This window comes from Plecotus auritus (assembly GCF_963455305.1).
Source record: "Plecotus auritus genome assembly, chromosome: 7".
Classification (NCBI taxonomy): domain Eukaryota; kingdom Metazoa; phylum Chordata; class Mammalia; order Chiroptera; family Vespertilionidae; genus Plecotus; species Plecotus auritus.
The window spans coordinates 37,735,295-37,756,067 of NC_137774.1; the positions used below are offsets into that span (position 1 = coordinate 37,735,295).

General features: G+C 51.3%; 1 protein-coding gene across 7 annotated transcripts in view; it reads left to right on the top strand.

Annotated features, from left to right (window-relative positions):
- Positions 1-20,773, top strand: part of RAP1GAP2 (RAP1 GTPase activating protein 2) — a 227,803-nt gene that overhangs the window by 147,467 nt on the left and 59,563 nt on the right. For all 7 annotated transcript variants that reach the window (XM_080680772.1, XM_080680774.1, XM_080680776.1 and 4 more), the window contains one exon: positions 16,860-16,895. In XM_080680772.1, the coding sequence (XP_080536898.1) occupies positions 16,860-16,895 (36 nt within the window). The remainder of the gene's footprint in view (positions 1-16,859; positions 16,896-20,773) is intronic.

Here is a 20,773-nt window from a genome sequence, read left to right on the forward strand (position 1 = left end):
GGAAGGCGGTAATGTGAGAGGGTAAGTTGGACAGTGCCCTGGTCTGTGCAGGAACCTTGCCTGGCGATCAAAGACCACCCGAGTGAGAGAGGGAAGGAGCCACCTCTGATATCCAGCCAGACACTCGCCTGCCAGCGCCAGTTAGGAGAGAGTACAGCTACGGAGCACGTGACCCCGCGTCGGGGACAGGAGCCTCAGGGAAGCCGAGGTTTTCTGGAGGCTGACACTGCCGAGTGCGTCTATCCTCTCAGCCTCGGGGCTGCTTTACCTACTATTCCTCAGGAGAGGCACAAGCAGGGGGCCTGCGCTTCTTGCCTGGGCCAGAGTGTGGCCACTGGTGAGACAAAAGCCAGACTGGCCCCTCCTCACTCTCCTGCCTCCGAGCCTTTGTCCAGCTGTTGCCTCCCCTGAGCCTGAACCCCCAGGTCAGCTTATTGCAGGCCTTTGAGGTTTGCTTCACATACCCCATGAGATGCACAGAGCTGTTTTTAGACTCCCCCACTGTGAGGTGCAGACCGGAGGCCCAGCCCGTCTGTTGGGGAGACTGGACGTTTCAGGCAACAGACGGGAACAGAACTGGGAGCTCTGCCAATTGCACCCTGAAGCTTGGCTTAGGAAGCCTCCAAGGTGTAGACACCGCGGTTCCTTAACCAGAGCTGGGCCAGGGACACGTGTCACGCCCCGTTCCGAGGTCGGGACAACGTGGGAGCAGGTTGTTTCCTAGAAAATGGGGCTGGATTGCCCCAAGGCAGCCACATTCTCACAGCACCCCTTGCAAACACCATGGGGCTCCCGGCCTCACTCATAACCGCGGATGGTGTCCACTGTCCACTCTCCACCTTCTTCCGGTTTGCGCTTCAGGCTGATACAGTGCTTTACAGTTCACAAAACACTTCCTGGAACTCTTCTGGTTCTCACCGCCACCCTGGAAGAGAAGAAGTATTTTGCCTCACTTTATAGATGAGAAAACCGAGTCTTAGATACATGCAGTACTCCCCTGAGCCAGCGGGTAAGACGCAAACTGAGGCTTGTGATCCCAAGTTTGCGCGTTCTTTCTGTTACTCCGAGAAGTACTAGTAATTACCTAGCACAGATAATTACTGAGTGTTTACTGCTGTTTCTCAGGGCATGTAGGACATCTCCTCCCTCTCCTGTAACATCTCTGAAGTCGGGTTGCGTTTCACTAGTAATAGCAGCCATTGGCTGTGATTGGCGGTGTTTTTGCTTTGTTAGTGGTACCTAACATAGTGTGCATCTTACAATGGATGTCATTTTATTTATTTATTTAAATTTTTTTTTTTATTGATTTCAGAGAGGAAGGGAGAGGGAGAGAGAGATAGAAACATCAATGATGAGAGAGTGTCATTGATTGGCTGCCTCCTGCATGCCCCCTACTGGGGATTGAGCCCGCAATCCAAGCATGTGGCCTTGACTGGAATCGAACCCGGGACCCTTCAGTCCGCAGGCCAACGCTCTATCCACTGAGCCAAACCAGCGAGGGCTGGATGTCATTTTAGATCCATGAAGCTCAGTGTGTGTGAACTGGGTGTGTGCAGATGTAGCTGCTGCCTGTCGGGGGTTTTCAGTCTAGACTAGAGGGAAGATCACAGTCCCAGCCACTGACAGAACACAGACTATGGGTGAACCCAAAGGAGGCCCAGTGCCCTGGGAATCCTGGCTGCGGGGACTCGGAAGGACGTTCGGGGGATGGGTGGGGTTTGGACCCTGTGCACCCCGCTTCTTGTGCATCAGCCAGCTGATGGGAAGGGCAGGCCCAGTTCCCGTTCATGTGGCTGTTGGGCACGAGGACGCTGGAGGCTGTCTGCATCGTTGATGCTGCCTGTTGACCTAGTTCTTGAACGCTCAGCCTCGGTTTCCACAGCTGTCCAGCGGGGATGACAGTAGTGACTGCCTCCTATGTGAACAGCTAAGAGAACACATGGGAAGGACTAGTCAAGGGCCTGGCACATATGGCGAGAGCTCAGTTAGTGCCAGTTACTCCCAGCGTGACATTCTAGAAACTCGGCAGAGCCGGCCCACCTTCGTTGATCAGCTGCTGTCCCTGTGTTGGGTGTGCTCACGTTTGTCACCTCATTTCATTTTCAGAAGCACCTGGGAAGGTGAGGGATGGTGCTTGTAATTTTACAAATGACGGGAGTGGGGCCCCCGCCCCCCAGCCGGCTGGTGGCCACGCTGGCTTTGGATGCCTGTCTGTCCGACTCCCAGGCCCGCGTTCTTTTGACTGGAGCACAGCTGCTGCTGAAATTACAGGCAAGAAGGAAACCCTGCTGATCCCGGGCCTTGCTTCAGGCAGGGGATATCATAATCAAATCATTATCCTCGGCGGGCCTTCTTAACAGTGGGTTTTCTGCTGTCGGAGGGAGAGAGGTCTTATTCAGAGGCACGGGAGGCTCATTTGAGGGAGGGGAAATTTGCTCAGGCCTCCCCCTGTTCCCTCCCCGCCGCTGCCCGTGGAAAGCGGGCAGTTTTGCCTCAGCAGAATGGCCGTTTGTCTCCCTGACCCTCATTCCTTTTTTTCTGCTTGGCTGTGCTCTGGCCTCACTCTCCCTGGCCTGTGGGCTCTCCCTGTTTTCGGTCCTGGCTACCACTGCTGCTTGTGACCCTGCCATGGGCCGTGAGTGTCTGTCCTGCCTCTGATTTTAACACGGCAAACACACACCTTCTCTCTCCACTTTCTCTCCCTCTTCCTCTCCTTTCTCTCAGAATGATCCTCTTTTCCCCCTAGAACACATGTCTCTGCGATGAACAGACTGTGTGACCGTAAGCAGGTCTGTTAACTTCTCTGAGCTTCATGCCCCACCTCCTCCCCAAATGGATAGTCCTCAGAGTCCAATAGGAGGCACTGGGAATGAATCCTGGGCCTGGGTATTGGCTTTCCCACTCTGTATCCTTCGATGCAGGACTTGATTTCCTTGTACCCTCTGTGGACTTAGCTGCGAAACGGGGAGAGTAACCATTTTCCGGAGAGTCTTCTTCGCCGTACAGCCATTGCCTAACTCCTGTGTGTCCCTGCACTACTTATCCCCGCCTCTCCTCCTCTTCCCCTGGGTTGTAATTGTTTAGTTCTCTGATTGTCTTAGTCACCAGGTGGAAGTCAGTTCCTTTGTTCAGTTATTCATTCAGCAAGTACTTACTCAGTACCTACCTATGTGCCAGGAGCAGAAGTTACAGATGAAGCGTGGCAGGGGGAGTGGGGGCGGAGGGGGAAACAGACACACAAAAGAAATGACAATACAAAGACATCAATGATTTGATAGGGCACCCGTAGGATGTTACGGAAGTACGACCTGGGGAGGGGTGGAGGCCAGGAAGGCTTCCTAGAGGAGGTGATCTTCAAGCTAAGGCCTACAGGAGTCAGACCAATAAAGGGGAGTGGGTAGCAGGAGGGGGACTGAGACTGGTCTTTGTTGGGTCTCCAGCCCCAAGCCAGTGCCTGGACCAGGGGGGGATCAGTAGATTAGTTTCCTGTCTCTGTCCTTCCTCACTGCCTCTGAGTGCATTCCTGCACAGAGGCTGGGGCTTGGACCACAAGGCTTCCTGGGCCCTGGGGTGCTGTGGACAAGGGAGGTGCAGTAGAAGTGTTCTGGATATGGCATGTCCTGGGGAGCGGGCTGCAGGAGTGGGCATGGCGGGTGTGAGGGGGCTCTGCTAAATGGCTCACTGGCTCTGAGCGGGAATGCAGGTGAGCCAGAGCAAGTGTGGGAGGGATCAAAGTGGATGTTGAGGATGCAGGAGCCTTATCCTGAGAGAAGGGCTTATTCAGGACAGCCCAGCTGGGCCTCTGCCCACCTCTTGACTGCATCCCTTTTTCCTAATGTGATATTTTTTATTAGAAAAAAATTTTTTTTTGAGAGAGAGAGAAGAAGGGAGAGGTGTTGTATTGTAAATCAGCGAGTTTAACAGAAGGCGTCTTATTAAGCCGAATTAATTTGGAGTCTTTTATTACGCTAGCCGGCTCAGAGGAATATTGCTTCTCAAATTCTGGGCCCCTATGTGAAGGAAGTCTCTTCCCTTTTTATACTTTTCCCCGTTCTTTGTCTCCCAAATGTGGAATGAGACTTCCGGACCTTCTGAGAAAGAAGCCCTGTGTGCTGGGAAGGGGCCATGAGACCATATCTCAAGGCCTGGCCTGGTGCCAGCACTGACAACTCTGTCTGGGGTATGGTTTATGGCCTCTCTGAAATGGGAGTAGTCTTATTTTCCTATTTAAGCAAGCATACATATTTATAGAAGCCAAGAATAGCTGAATTAAAATTGCAAACAGCAGTTTTTATACCAGATGAAGGTTACTATGCTTCAGAGGGAGAGAGATAGAACCATCAATGATGAGAGAGAATCATTGATTGGTTGCCTCCTGCATGCCCCCCACTGGGGATCGAGCCCAAGACCCAGGCATGTGCCTTTGACCGGGAATCAAACCGTGACCTCCTCATTCATGGGTCAACACTCAACCACTGAGCCACTCCTGCCGGCCATGCTGCCTTTTTTTGAGGGATTTAAAAAGTTCAATTTTTTACCCTTCTGAGTCGGGCATATTGCTCTCCTCTCAAAGCTGCGACAGGACCGAGAGCATGTGCTGTTTTTATTAGTGTTGGAAAGAGACTCGTAGACCCAGGTGAGCCCCGGGCTGAGCTCCAGGGCCTGGCCCCTCACTCCCCACACTTGTGCTCCTGTTGACAGCACAGCTCTTGAGCGCCTCTGGGCCACGAGCCTCAGATGCTGTGCGAGTCTCCCCACGCCATGCACTTTTATCCTTTTTAATTTTCCTTGTGGGGTGGCCACAGGGCATGAGGACTGCTCTCTTTTTAAAAGAACATAAAAATTTTTTTTAAGCCAAAGTAATACAATGCAATGATTAAAAACCCAAACCCAGGCTGTTCACTATGGCTCTACCCTCGACCCCATCCCCAAGCTTCACCTGTAAAGGAACCACTGTTTCAGCCTCTCATCAAACGAGACATTTTAGGCTCCGTGAGGCCCGCGTGAATGCACCAGCTTTCTTTCTTTTAGTGCTTTGTCTTGATTCTCCTTACACATAGGGCTCCCAACTCACAGATGGGAAAACTGAGGCCCCATGCACGTGGGTCTGCCCTGAGTCCCATGACATGTTAGGTACTGGGCCCACAACATGTTAGACACTTGTACTGTCTTCAGGTCTTGTGCTGTCCTGGGCTCCAGTCCTGCCTCCCTCTGGCATCGCGCTGGCCAGTAGTGTTGGGAACTCATCCAAGGTAAGGATGGAAGGGCGGGACTGCTTCTGCACCCTGACTCTCCTCGGCCCCCAAATGAGTCTCTCTTACCACCTGCTGGCATGGTGCCTCTTCCCATGGAGGGACCTCTTGCCTTATAATATACAACGTGTGGTGGCTCCCCAGAAAAACAACATTGGCCAAGGAAGGGTCAAAGGTCAGGGCTAGTCAATGTGGCATAACAGCTCCGGGCGGACACCCAAATCCTGCAGTTCCTTGTTTGATCTTAAGGAAGTTGTTCAACGTCAGCAGCAGCAGCAGCTGGGGTAGTAGCAGCCACACCTACAGTGGTGCCCAGGCCGGCAGACAGGGCCCCTCGACACACAGGGCACAGGCCCTGGTGGAAGATGATGGATTTCTTAAAGAACCTGTTGGTGAGTGTCCCGGGCTGTGGAGGAGTGCGGGTCCGGGCCCCTCTGCCTGGAGTGGTGGGTGGTGGTGGAGCCAGGGCCCCTCCTGCTGTCCCTGGCAGGGAGCCCCTGGTGGCTGGTGGCCTGTCATGGGGGCAGGAAGCTGCCTGTCACTCAGGGGAAGGAGGAACAGACATCAGGTCCAGAGAGGACTGTGTGTGGAGGGGGACCTGGGAGGCCATGGCACAGGGCCAGGGGCGAGGGCCTCTCCCTGGCCTGGAGATCTGAGGTGGGGGTCCTGGCATGGGACTGGGCAGGGCTCCCCTCTGCGCTCCTCTGGCAGGGCTTCTCGGCGCTGTGCCAGGGCCCGAGGGGACCCGCAGCCAGATGTAGGCTGTGCGCAGGGAGGGGGGTGCCAAGGCGAGAGAGGGAGGGACTCTGCAGCTGGGCTTCCGCCTGGCTGCAAACACTCGGAGCTGGTCCGGGCAGCCCTGTGGGGATGTATGGTGCCCGGCGTGGCCCTGGCAGGGAACTCTGTGTCTCATCTCAGAGCCTCGGGGCTGTGTGGTTAGTTTGATACTTGGGGGTGGTATGTGTGATGTTTCTGGCTGGCCTGGAGAGTCAGTGTACTTTGCTGAGCAAGACTGTGCCAGGAGGCTCTGTGGGTCCCTGGTTCCAGCTCTTCCAGGCCCTGTGTGCCCCTCCCGGTGACCACGGGGGCTCGGGCTGACGGGGCCAGGTCAGGCTCTTTCTCATTCCCAGACCTGCCTGCTGCAGCTGGGCGTGGGCTGTTCCTTCCCTTCTTCCTCCCTTTGCTCTGTTGTCCTGCTTTCTCCAAGGGAGCTGAGCATGACAGGTTAGGGGTGAGTGTGGGGGGTGACAGGGCACTTGTTTGGGGTTGGGCCAAGGAGTTCCCCAATCTCAGGCTGTGTCACCACTGGCTCCAGGACAGGGAGACCCTGGTGTCTGCTCACCAAAAGGAAATGGCCTGACCCTGGTAGGGGTGTGGAGTACTGCAGGGTCTTAACTTGGGGACTGATGGCACCTGATTTATCTTTCAGAAAGACCATGTGGCTGTTGTATGGGTAGTTGGTTTAGTGTGGAGGCCAGGACCCCAGTGATGGAGCTGCCACCGGGTCCCCGTGAGGGACAGTGAGAGATGGTGGGGCAGGGGAGCTGCTGAGAAGTGCTCAGATTTGGGATATATATAGATATATATATCTTAATCCTCACCCGAGGGTATGTTTTATTGATTTTTAGAGAGAGAGAGAGAGGAAGGGAGAGAGAGAGAAACATTGATGTGAGAGAGAAACATCCATCAGTTGCCTCCTGTATGCTCTCCAACTGGGGATTGAACCCACAATCTAGGTATGTGCCCTGACTGGGAATTGAACCCGAAATCTTTTGGTAGATGGGATGGTGCTCCAACCAACTGAGCCACCCGGCCAGGGCAGTCTTGGGATATATTTTGACAGTAGACTTGCAGGTGTGTTGGAAGTGGGGAATGAGGATGGAGAAATCAATGATGACCCTTAGGGTTTTGTCCTGCGTGTCAGGGTGGCTGGAGGATGGGAGATGGGCTGGGGTGGAGGACGGTGTTTGAGGGAAAAAGTTAGGGGGCCTTCTGTTGGGCTTCGCTGAATCTGAGGTGCCTATCAGACATGCATGTGAGATGTGGAGTTGGCAAACTCAGATAGACCTGGACTTGAACCTGGCTTCTGCTTTTCCCGTGTTCGCTGTGGACAGTTGCTTAACCACGCTGGCCCTGCACTCTCTAACTCCCTCCCTGGGCTCTTGTGAGGCTTAGGGGGTGGCATTTGTGAAGTGCTCAACTCTGCCTGGCACATCACGGGTACCCAACAGAGGATACCTGGGGCTTCCTAAAACTTTGCTTCTATCATCCCATTTTGTAGCTCAGAAACATTCAGTCGCTCCCTATTGAAGAGCTAAGCTTGGAACTTGTGTCTTGTGGGCTGATTTGGCTCATGGATGTATTTTGTCTGGTCCACATAGAGATCTTTAAACAGTTGGATTGGTTATCAATGTACAAGAATTGGGAGCGTTCACATTCAAATTTGGATTTCTGGCTTGTCTTAAAAAGTTGAAAACTCTGGTTACATCGAGCTTGTATTTCTGCTTGCAGCCGGGCTGCAGATAAGCAGCAGCTGCCCCTTTAAGAAGGGGGCGTGTGCTCTTCAGTTCACCATTGTTTCACTCCCCAACTCTTAGGTCATCTTTGTTGTTGGGCTGAAATTTACAGAACATAAAATCAATCACTTTAAAGTGAACAGTTCAGTGGCACCTAGTACAGTCACAAAGTTGTGCAACCACCATTTTCTCTAGTTCAAAAATATTTTTATTACCCTCCCATAAAACTCCCTTAAGCAGTTACTCTTCCTTCTCCCCTCCTTTCAGCCGCTGCAGCCAGTAAGCTGCTTTCTGTATCTGTGGACTTACCTATCCAGGATGTTTCGTAGAAGTGGAATCATACCATACAGGGTGGTGCAAAAGTAGCTTTACCGTCGTTCATATGGGAAATAATACAATAACTAAGAAATAATAATACAAGAATCAACTCTGTGCTTTGCATACTCACAATTGTAAACCTACCTTTGCCCCGCCCTGTATGTAACCATTTGGTATCTTTCACTTAAGCATAATGTTTTTGAGATTTATTCACATTCTAGCATGTATCAGTACTTCATTCTTTTTCTTTTTTTAAATTTGCACCTGAGGATATTTTTCCATTGATTTTAAGAGAGAGTGGAAAGGAGGGGGAGAGACACACAGAGAGAAACATCAATGTGAGAGAGACACATCGATTGGTTGTTTCCTGAATGGTCCATGGGAACAGGCCTTGACCAGGGCCAGGGCTGCAACCGAGGTAAGTGCCCTTGACTGCAATTGAACCTGGGACACTTCAGTCCTCGGGCCAACGCTCTATTCACTGAGTCAAAATGGCTAGGGCACTTCATTCCTTTTTATGGCTATACTAGAGGCCTGATGCACGAAATTCGTGCAAGAGTAGGCCTTCCTTCCCCCGGCTGCTGACACCGGCTTCCCTCGTAGCCCCAGCTTCGTCAGGAAGGTTGTTCAAAAGGACGTCCGGAAGGATGTCCAGTCTAATTAGCATATTACGCTTTATTATTATAGATGATATTCCATTGTGTGGATATACCACAGCTTGTTTTTCTATCCATCCATTGATGGACATTCAGTATGTTTCCACGTTTTGGCAAGTGTAAATAGTGCTGCTTTTCAGTGTACAAGTGAACAACATTTGTGTACAAGTGTTTGAGTTCCTATTTTCAGTTCTTTTGGGTATCTATCTAGGAGTGGAATTGCTGGTTGATATGGCAACTCTATGTTTAACTTAACTAAGGAACCGTCAGGTGTTTTCCACAGCAGTGACACCATTTTACATTTCTACCAGCAATGCATAAGGGTTGCAATTTTTCCACATTCACAGCAACACCTGTTATTTTCTGCTTTGTGTTTGTAATCCTCACCTGAGGATATTTTTCCCATTGATCTTTAGAGACAGAGAGTGGAGGGGAGGAGAGAGAGAGAGAAATATTGATGTGAAAGAGACACAGCGAGTGGTTGCCTCCCGCAAGTGCCCGGATCGGGGCCGGGTCTGCTGGCTGATGCTCTAACCACTGAGCAACTTGCCTGGGCTATTTTCTGTTTTCTGATTATAGCCATTCTAGAGCATGATGTGGTATCTCACATGGTTTTATTTTGCATTCCCCAGCAACTAATGATGTTGAACATCTTTTCATGTGCTTATTATCTGTTTGTATATTTTTAGAGAAATTTTGGAGAAATGTCTATCAAATCCTTTGCCCATTTTAATTGGGTTGTTTGTCTTTTTGCTATAAGAGTTCTTTATATATTCTGGATTGTAGTCTTTTATCAGATGTATGGTTTGGAAATATTTTCTCCTATTCTAGTGGTTGTCTTTTTATTTTCTTGATAATGTCCATTTCTTTGATGAAGTCCAATTTAGCTGTGTTTTTGTTGTTTGTTTCTTGTGGTGTAATATCTGAATCCATTGCCATATCTAAGGCTGTGAAGATTTACTCCTAAATTGTCTTCTACGAGTTTTATAGTTTTAGCTCTTTAGGTTAGGTTGCTGCTTCACTTTAAGGAACTTTTTGTATATGGTGGGAGGTGTAGGGGTCCAACTTCTTCCCTCTGCACAAGGATATCCAGTTTCTCCAACACCACTTACTGTTAGGAGGTTTTTGATGACTAAGTCAATCTTTATGTGTTATCCCTTCCCTCCTATATGTTATTTGCCTCGTACCTGTAGTCATTTGCATTTTAAAATCTTGTCTTAGAGATTTAAACATAAGTCTGTTGAATTTTTAAGATGTCTTACAAAAACCCATTCCATTCTTCCTCCTGTGTCTGAATACAGCTCACTGTTGGAGCACCCATTGGGGGTAGGGTTGGCTGTCCAGGGTGAGGGGTACAGTCTGTTGCCAGAGAACAGACGGTACTTACTGGCAGGGACACGGGCCTGTCCAGGCCTGGGACTCAGCCTCCACTGTGTGCTCCATCCTCATCTTGCTGGGCACAGTTAAGCATTCGGTCATTCATTAAGCAGGCGTTTCTTGAGCATCTGCTGTGTACCAGGTGGTAGGCCCAGGGATACAGCAGTGGACAAAATAAAGAGCCCTGCCCTGGAGGATTTTGCGTTCTTTGCCTTCTTGGGGGGAATAGCCCCGATGTTTTCCAAAGGCCTTGGCAGCCAGACAGGAGACCAGCTGGCCCTCACCCTGCCCGTCCTGGGGATGGGGACGCTGGGCCAGCAGCAGAGCCCAGGCAGTGCGGTGTGCACCGTGGTTAGGCAGCTGTGAGACTTACCAGATGTGGCTCCCAATGGGGTGTGTGTTGTGAGTTTCTAGCTTACCTAGTGTTCCAAAAAACTCCAGAAATCCTTTTCATGTGATGCCTTTCTTCTCCGTGGGGATGTGAAACTTGCTCTGAACCCCGTTTTCCTCCTCCCCCCAGCGCTGCGCAGCCCACATCTCCATCCCATTTTCCTGGGACCTGTGTGGGGTGAAGACACCTTGTCCTCCATCCTTGTCTCTTTAGTGTTTCTCGTTGCTGTTGACATGCCTTTGCCCCTCGTGTGTGTCCTGGGTTCAGGTGGGCAGGGATAGGAGGCAGTGGCTACTGTGCAGGAGCCTGGTCTGTGTGGGATGCTATGCCAGGCTCTGCAGACTGGCTCACGTTACCCCACCACAGCCCCGTGGTCCCCCTGTTAGCCCTGCTCCAAGGTGTCCTGTGCTGTGAGCAGTGGTGGGTGGCAGTGGGTGCCACTTCTCCAATTAGGGTCAGGGAGGAGGAGGAGGTGTGGAGGGCTGTTGGTAGGGGCCTCCTGAGCTGGGATGCAACAAGGAGGAAAGAACAGGTGGCCGCCGTCTGCAGGGAAGGCCGTGACCATGGGTAGGGCTGCTGTGGACCAGAGGGAGGCAGGCTGGGCCGTTCCTGCCACGGGAAGGGCACGGGATGGTGAGGGGGTGGCAGTGGCTCTGTTGTACTGGAACATGCCATTGCTTCTGCTCCTTTACCAGCTGGGAAGGGGCCAGTGCCAGAGAGCAATTAGGGGCATTGGGCAGATTTCTCAAGACTGGCCTTGCGATGCTTGCTCTCTTCTGCTCCTGCTACCTCGGACCTCCTCCAGCATCCTCCCCCCAAGGACTCGCTTTGCCCTTCCAAGGGGAGACCGGGCAGTTTCTATATTGGGAGGTGAGGACGACAGGGGTTGAATCCGAACTGAACCCCGGGGACCAGCCTGCAATTTCCTTGGCTGGGCGCTAGCTCTGTGTGATTATTTCACAGCCTACTTGACTACTGGCTGTTAAAGAGGAGCCCATGGGGGGAATGCTGGCCGGGGTTCTGAGTTGAGTGACAACAGCTGTTGCTAATAATACATTAGACAGCTGAGTGGATGCTGCTATTGATGAGGAGGCCGGATTACATTTCCCTGAGACAACCCAGTGCCTGGCTTCCTGATGGAGGGGGAATTCCCTTCCAAAGCATGCCCCGGGCAGGACTCCACTCTGTCCTAAAGGGCTCGTGGAACCACACAAGTGAGTCAGTGAGCATTTATTGAGTGCCTGCTGTGTGCCTTTGGCTGTGTGCAGCAATTTCAGGGGGTGTGGACCAGGGTGGGTCCGAGTGGCCAGAGCCACTGTTCCAGGCTGGCCTGAGTCACCCTGCTTCTGGGTGGAAAAGGAGACTTGCTGTGTGCCAAGGCTGGAAAGTTCAACCAGTCACCGAGCAGCAGAGCCAGCCTGGCTGAGCTCAGGTTGCCACGGGCCGATTTCTGTCCTCTGGCACTGTCCTGGCACCAGTGGCCCATCCAGTGCGTCACTCGGGGCTGAGGCTGAATCATGGCCCTTCTTTCTCACCAGCTGTGCCAGCCCCTGGAGCATCTTCATTTGGGAAACACAGACCCATTTTAATACTCATTTAAACACCCGTTTCTGGGAAAACCAATGATGTCAAGAAAAGCCAAGTGTCCCAAATCAGGAAAAATGAGCCTAAAACTCCTCGCCGGTCCCCCAACAGGACAGGGCTCTTTGCAGAGCGAGCTCTCCAATAGTTCCTTCTGCTATTTCCTGAGCGCTGGCTGTGCACCAGGCCTTGGCTGGAACGTCTTGTCCACGCTCTCACTTCATCCTCACCTGAGCCCTGAAAGGCAGGGTGACACCTCCCGTTTCCAGGTGAGGGGACTGCGATTGAGTAACTTGCCTCATGCCCCACAGCTGGGCAGTAGCAGGTGGCCACTCCCAGACCTGGCTTTGACCACTGGACTCTACTGCATCCTGTATCTACTGTACCCAAACCTCAGTAGCTCTCCACTGCCTTCCAGGTTAAGCCTGAATTTCTGGCATTCTCTCAGGAACTCTCAGGCCTAGACTCTAGCCAGGGGTCCTCAAACTACGGCCCGTGGGCCACATGCGGCCCGCCGAGGACATTTATCCGGCCCGCTGGGTGCCGCTGCCTGTCCTGCTTAGCAGCCAACTTGTCCCGGGCCCGCAGTGCGCATAGGAATTTGTTCAGAGTTGTTTTTTAAAACTATAGTCCGGCCCTCCAATGGTCTGAGGGACAGTGAACTGGCCCCCTGTTTAAAAAGTTTGAGGACCCCTGCGAGTCCCATCTGATCTTCAGGATATTGACTGAGAGGCCTCAGTCCAGCTAGATTGATCCAAGTTCATTCAATCCACATCATGATTCTCCACCTTCCCCACTTTGCCCACGCAGTTGCCACTGCCTGCAGTCCCCTCTCCACCTCTCTGTCAAGTGATCTGTTTATTCTTTAAGGTCTGCCTGGGGTTCCACCTTTTGCAAGAAGCTTCCCTTGATGTGGTGGTTTTAAAATATGTCCATAAGCCAGGCCGGCGTGGCTCAGTGGCTAAGCGTCGACCTATGAACCAGGAGGTCGCAGTTCGTTTCCCGGTCAGGGCACATGCCCGGGTTGTGGGCTCAATCCCTAGTGTGGGGCGTGCAGGAGGAAGCCGATCAATGATTCCCTCTCATCATTGATATTTCTGTTGCTCTTGCCCTCTCCCTTCCTCTCTGAAATCAATACAAATATATTTAAAAAATAAAATATGTCCATGAATATTGTTCTGCTAAGTGAGATCATGCCATATAATCTCACTTATATGTGGAATCTGATGAACAAAATAAACTGATGAATAAAATAGAACCAGAGGCATGGATACATGGAGCAGACTGACAGGTGTTGGGGGGACTGCAGGGGGGACTACATAAAAGAAGGTGAAGGGATTAGCTGACATCCTTATTGGAACCACCTGAGAAACCCTGAGCTGGAACTACACAACTAAGCCACTTCGGAAGTCCTGGCCCACAGAAATTGTTTTGAGTCACTAAGTTTTGGAGTAATTTGTTACACAGCAATAGAGAGCTAATACACTTGACCTCTCAGCCAGAAGTGCTTTATGCCCCTGGACCACTGGTCATCTGTAAAATAACCCTGGGTACTTTGTCTCGTAATTAACATCAAGTACCCTGGAAATTGGGCCCTGGCCTAGTATTTCCAGTGTCCAGTCCATGCTTTGCAGGGGCTTATTAGGTTAGGTTAACTGATTAACCAATACAAGGGCATTGTCTAAGAATACACCTGAAATATTGTTTGATTGCCAGTTGGCACGGATAATAGAGTGACGGAATTTGGGGGTGATTCAGGAGAGCCTCGCAGTCCATAACACACCAAGTCAAGGTCAGACCTGGACACGAGCTGGCCTGAATCCAGGGACTTCCTTTGGGCACCAAAGGCTGTCCTTGTGTCCCTGAACATACCCTGTCATGAAAGTGGCTGAAGGGCCTATAGCAGGAGGTGGGGGAAGCAAAAAGGAAAAATTTATCCTTAACCTGTGTAATTCATTTCGGCATGTATCCTTCAAGATCTGTTTCTCTGGATGACTCCTGTATATTTACATGCAGATATATCTATATCTATCTATCATCCATGTATCTATGTATCCATGAATCTATCTCTATCCATCCATCCAAATAGGTTTTTTACATTTAATTAAAAAAAAAAATGGGATCGTGCTCTAGAGTCTCTAGACTATTTTTTTCACTTAGCCACACGTTGTAAATATTTGTGCTAACAGAATCAGCACCGATCTCCTGTCATAGTATTTGATTGTATGAGCTTACTCCCATGCAGTATTATTCTATTCCTCACTGGTGGATACTTTGGCTATTTGTGCTTTTTTTTTTTTTTTGCCTATAAACAATGTTGTGACAAATATTCTTGTATACATATCCTTGTGTAGTTGCTCAAATATTGCTGTAGAGTACATTCCTAGGGTGGGTTTATTGGACCAAAATATGTGAACATTCTCAAGACTTTGGGCTCACAGTGCCCTATTGCCCTTCAGAAAGGTTGTGCCAGGTGCACATGTACCTGTTGTCCCTGTGTCCTTAGCTCCATATCCTTGCCGGCACTGGGTTTTCTCTTTAATCTTGGCCAATCTGATAGATGGAAGATGTTATCTTATCTTAATTTCTTTAATAACCAGGAGGGCTGGGCGTGTTCCTTGTGTTTCTTGGTCCTTTTATCTTTCTCCTTGAGCAAATTGTTCATGTCCTTTGCACATTTTTTGTTTCCCTTACAAAACCAGTACTTCATTCCTTTTTATGGCTAAATACGATTCCATTGTATGGGTCTGCTGTAATTGTTTAATCATGAGTTGGTGGGCGTTTGGGTTGCTTCCACTTGCTGGATATTATGAATGTTGCTGCTGTGAACATTGGTGTACAAGTTTCATGGAGGCATATATTTTTCTTTTTCTTGGGTGCATATTGCCCAGGAGTGGAGTTGCTAGGTCAAATGGTGAATCTTTGCTTAACTTTTTGAGGAACTTTCAAACTGTTTTCCACAGTGGCTGTACCATTTTATATTCCCACCAACAGTATACGAGGGTTCTAATTTCCCTTTATTCTTGCCAATACTTGTTATTGTTTTTTTGGTTATAGCCATTCCAGTGGGTGTAAAGTGGTCTCTCATTGTGGTTTTGTTTTGTATTTCCCAATGACTAGTGATGTCGAGCATCTTTGCATGTTCTTGTTGTCTCTTTGTATAACTTCCTTGGAGAAATATATTCTAGATACAAATCTCTTATCAGACATATGATCTGCAAATATTTTCTCCTATTCTGTGGATTGTCCGTTGAAGTACAAACACTCTTAATTTTGGTGAAGTCTAGTATGTTGTTCTTTTTTTAAAACAATGTACATTCGCACATGGGGTTTCCAGACCCTGCAACCTGAACTGCTGGTGGGCCAGAGACACTCTGCCTCTGTCAGGTCAGCTTCGGCCTGGGAGAGGCCACCTGGAGCCTGCCGCAGGGCTGAGTCTCCCCAGGTGACTTCACGAGGGTCCCTCCCATGGTGGTTCTCTCCTGAGGACTCTGAGGGCAGCTGGGCTCCAGGTGGTCCTGGCCATTGATGCCTGCAGAGGAAGGGAGAGCGTTTGGATGCTCTACTCTAGCTCTGCACGGAGAAGTGACAAGGACACACTTGGTCCTCCTTACCTCTGCTTTCTGTTCTTTCCTCTCTGTCTGGGCACTCATGAACTCATGGCTTGCCAGGGCCCAGATGTGGGCAGTGGTGTTCAGACAAGAAAGTGTGGCTGTTTCCACCGAATGGGAAGTGGGGAGACCCGTGTTTATTTTGTGAGGGTAGAACTTTCAGCCCCTCACACCTTCATCCCACTTCCTCCTTCTCCTGTTTGTCTCACCTGGAGTTGACAAAGGTGGTACCCAAGTAGGAGAATGATTTGGACTTACGTAGTCTGAGGTTTTTAAAATAGCCCAGCCGGGCCCCCGGAGGCTGCCGTTCAGCGGCTTCCAGGTTGTGCTTCTCCAGCTCCAAGCACCAGGCAGCCACAGGCAGGGACGGCATATCCAGGGCCCAGGCCCCACCCGCTGCCCTGGCCAGGGTGGCTCTGCTTCTGTTGCCTTTAAAAAAAATTCTCACCCAAGAAGTGAAGATATTGTTCCCATTGATTTTTAGAGAGGGAGGGAGGGGGAGGGAGAGAGAAGGAGGAGGAAGAGAAAAACATTCATGTGAGAGAGACACATCAATTGGTTGCTTCCTGCACGTGCCCTATTTAGGTGCAGGAATCGAACCTGCAACCCAGGTGACGTGCCTTTGACCGGAGTTGAACCTGAAACCCTCGGGTGCGCAGGCCAGTGCTCTAACCATGGAGCAACCTCTATTTCTTTTCTGTATTAGAGTTCCAAGTGAGATTGTGTATAAGGAGATGGAAGGGCTGTGTTGGCAAAGCAATTGGAAAACTGCTCGTGGTAGACACCTTGGCCCCACTGTTGGGTTGAAAACATCCCAAACATGAATTCTGCTGGAGGCCGACTCCCATGATTCTCTGGGGAACTTGGATTTTCCCAGAGGCCCCCACACTCCTCTCTGTTGACAGAAGAGACAGAATGGCTGCTCTCCCCGTGGCACTTGCCAGCCTCCATGTTTGATCTTTTCTTTTGTTGTATGGGGTGTTCTGGCCCTGCAGCTCTGCGAAGGCAAAATCAAATTATCTTCTCTCTTGATCCAAATACATTTGTCTCTGGGAAAGCCCTGGGCTAGGAAGCTTTTAGATGGTTGGTGAGGTGGTTTTCTCAGCAGACCTCCTGGCTGACACCCCACCTTTCTCGCCCCTCTTTGTGTCTTTCAGTCCGCGGAGTTCTTCGAGATGCTGGAGAAAATGCAGGTGAGCATCCATCCCCATGGGGGAGAGCCGAACCCCGGGGGGGAGGGTGCTGCAGCGACCTCGGGGGACACAACACCAGGCAGAACCCACGGGCAGAACGTGGGCACCTTGGAGGGTGGGGCAGAGAAGAGAGAACTCACCGTCCCAATGGCCCGGACAACCCGAGGCCATTTCCACACTGAGTGGCACAGTGGCTTCTGGGCCAGCTCCTACCGGAAGACCAGGGAGAAGATAAAAAACAGAAACCCCAGCAGAGTGGACGGATGGGCTGCCATCGGCCCCACAGATGTGGGGAGAGTTTGAGAGATGCTCCTGGAATGGCCGGAAAGAAAGCCTGAAAGAGACAGCCCCTTCGTGGGGGCCTCATCCTGTGTCTGGGAGGCAGAGCGGAGGGCGAGACAGACCTGAGTTCAAACTCTGCATCTCACGCTGGCTTGCCAAATTCCTCCCCCTTTCTAACCGCTCGCTCCTGTTTTTTGTCTACTAACAGACGTGTTCTCCCCTCACTCTGACACCAAATGTGTGGTTGTGTTCCCCCCACCAGACAATTCTGTGAGCCAGCTGGGTTCCACGCAGTTCTGACGCTGTCTCCCTGGAGGTAGTGTCAGCTCCCACAGGGCACTCAGATGCCAGTCGCAAGTCCAGGTTGCCACCTGGGCTTCTGACCGGTGCACTGGCTATAAATAGGAGGTCCCCACGACCCTCTTTTCCAGATCAGTTAATTTGCTGGAGTGGCTCACAGAACCCAGGAAAACGGTTTACTTACCAGATTGCCAGTTTATGGTAAGAAGGATACAACTCAGGAACAGCCAGCTGGAAGAGAAGCATAGGCCATGCCCTCTGAATGCCCCACTCTCCTCAGATCTCCATGGGCCCACCAACCCCAGAAGCTCCCCAAACCCCATCCTTTTGGGTTTTATGGAGGCTTCATTACTTAGGTATGATGGATAAAATCACCGGCTGTGGTTGATTGTCTCAACCTCCAGCTTCTCTCCCCTCCCCCTCGAGTGGGAGTGGCTGGTGGGTTCCCCTGTCAATCAGCTCACATCCTTAGGAAAATCCCAGAAGTCACCTCATTAACATAAACTCACGAACACAAACTCATGGGGAACACTCCTTTCGCCTTTATGGCTCTGGAGCTGTTGCAGGAACCAAGGACGAAAGACCGAATCCTAGAGCAAAACTGCTCCCAAGTTCTCTCATTGCTCTTATCACTTAGGAAATTCAAAGGGTTTTAGGAGTTCCGTGCCAGGAACGGGATAAAGACCAAAATATATATTTCTTATAATAAATCACTATCACAGCCTCTATAGAGATAGAAGAATGAAAATGTCCACTTGCCTCGTTTCTGGGATGAAACGAGATAATTTTTGTAAATACTTGGTGGGTAGTGCATAGAATCAGTGTTTCGTGTGGGAGCCTTTGTAATTGCTCATCACCAGGGGGTCAGGCTCTCAGGAATATGGGGAGAGGTCCAGAAGGTATAATTGATCCAGGTGGAAAGAGTGGCAAAAACACATTGATAATAGCACATATATTTTAACCACTGGTCTGGGGTAAGAGATTGACAGGTGTTATCTCATCTATTCTTGACAAGGCCCTAGGAGGCAGGTATGTTGTTGTTATCACCATCATTCCCATTTCACAGGTGAGAAAACTGAGGCAAAGCACTCAAGGGCTCATGGCTAGCAAGTAGCTCCAGAGCCAGAAGGCATAGTCATTATGTCATGCTTCTTACCTGAAGTAGATGCTTCAGGCACAAGGCAGGAAGGGTCTATAGGAATGGTCTGGAATAGGAGGAAAGGCACGCAGGGTGCCCACTGCCGTCCTGAGATGCAGGCGGAGCTTCTGAGAGGGCTGCTGCTGTGAGCGAGCCAGGTCCTCCCCGGAAAGCAGGTCTCCCCAAGGATGGGGAAGGGGTAGGTTGGTTTGAGAGAAAAATATTCGTAGCGGTTGTGTCATTATCACGAGCAAGTTATTAAGATCCTCTGTGCCCAGCAGAGTGTGACTCCCAGCTAACTTAATATGTATTTATACGCATTTAGGGGACTTAGAACCAGGTGGCGGGCACAGGGATGGCAGGTGCCTTGACAACGAGTGCCTATATAACGGAGCGCTCCGTCCGCTGGAGGAAAGCCGGGTCCCACCCAAGCCCATGGAGTCGTGGCAGTCTGGGCAGCTGGCAGGGCGCCCGCAGCGCACCCTGCCTTCTCCGGTTTCTCCGCGACCACCCATCCCTCGCCCCCAGGGAGCAGCCTGTTTCTCTGTTCGAGCACATGATTCAGCCCTGCGTAACAGGCCTTGTGCTGTTCTGTTGTTTGGAGGCCGCGGGCTGGACCTCTTAGCTCAGTCAGGAGCCTCGGCAGGGCGGGAGTCTGGCTGTGGCTCCCCCTGTGTCTTCACGGCAGCCCACACCAGGGGCGGTTGCCGACTCCCTGTCAGTGGAGACTTTGGGGTTTGGATCAGACTTCAGTGTTTAGGTCCCTACCACGTTCCCACTGGGCCCCGGCCTCTGAGGGGCCGGGGTTTCCAGCTCTTCTGTATGTAGGAAACTCACATGGAGAAACTCACATGGGGATTCTGCCCCTGAGTGTGGGTGCCACCTGGCCTCGAGCTGCAGTGTGGGGCCTGAAGTTCAGCAGGCAGGTGCCCGGGCCCTCTGTGAGTTGTGAGGAGCAGAAATTAAGACCCAGGACTCCTGACCCCGGTCCCAGAGGCGAGGGCTTTGAAGAAGGGCACAGGTCCTGTGCAGCACAGTTTTGGGTCCCCTCCGTTCTGGGTGCAAGTTCTAGTGCTGACAGGCTGAAGCGAAGTGACCTTGGTCAAGCCATTCGACCCCCCTGAGTCCCAGTTTCTTCATTGCGGAGTGGGGGAGAGGAGAGATAATGAGGGGAGGGGACAGCAGTGGCTCTGTCAAGGCGGAGGGGAGGGGACAGGAGGAGGTTTGTTCTCTGGCCCAGGGGCTGTTCCCAGGCTGGGGTGACTCATGCAGGACACACAAAACAAACTTCTGACGTCAGGCCCTTCCCCACCCGCCCAGTTTGCCTCCATGGACAGGGTCTGCAGGCCACCCAGGTGGTTTCCTCCCCGTGTGGGGAGAGGAGCACCTGCCCAGTGGGAGGGGCCCCCACACCCACCTGACCAGGGCCGCAGGGTGACTCAGCCCAGAGAGGCCGGAGGAGGAGCCTCTCAGTCTGCCCAGTGAGCAGGAACCCTGAGCCCGAGGGCTCGGCGCTTTGGTCATGCACTTGGTGGACCGATGGCGCGGCTTCAAAGCCAGGCCCTTCCACGCACTGACTGCGTGACGTTGGGCAGGCAGCTTCCGCCCTGGGCCTTGGTTTCCTCTTTGGTAAAAAGGTGCTGAGGGCTTCGGAGGGGATGGTAGAGGTAGTGCACTGTGGAGGGCTCCAGTCCCCGGTCTTATGACGAGGCAGCAGCTGCTTCGGCCCTCTTCTCTCCTGGTTGTCCCACCGATGATGCGGATTGATTCACCTGCCTGTGGGAACGCCACGTGCTCTCCGCCCACAAAACCCAGTTAAGTGGGAACTGGGCCGTAGGCTAACGGTCTAGGCCAGTGGTTCTCAACCTTTCTAATGCCGCGACCCTTTAATACAGTTCCTCATGGTGTGGTGACCCCCAACCATAAAATTATTTTCGTTGCTACTTCATAACTGTAATTTTGCTACTGTTATGAATCGTAATGTAAATATCTGTGTTTTCTGATGGTCTTAGGCTCTACAGCAGCGGTTCTCAACCTGTGGGTCGCGATCATCGGAAAACACAGATATTTACATTACGATTCATAACAGTAGCAAAATTACAGTTATGAAGTAGCAACGAAAATAATTTTATGGTTGGGGGTCACCACACCATGAGGA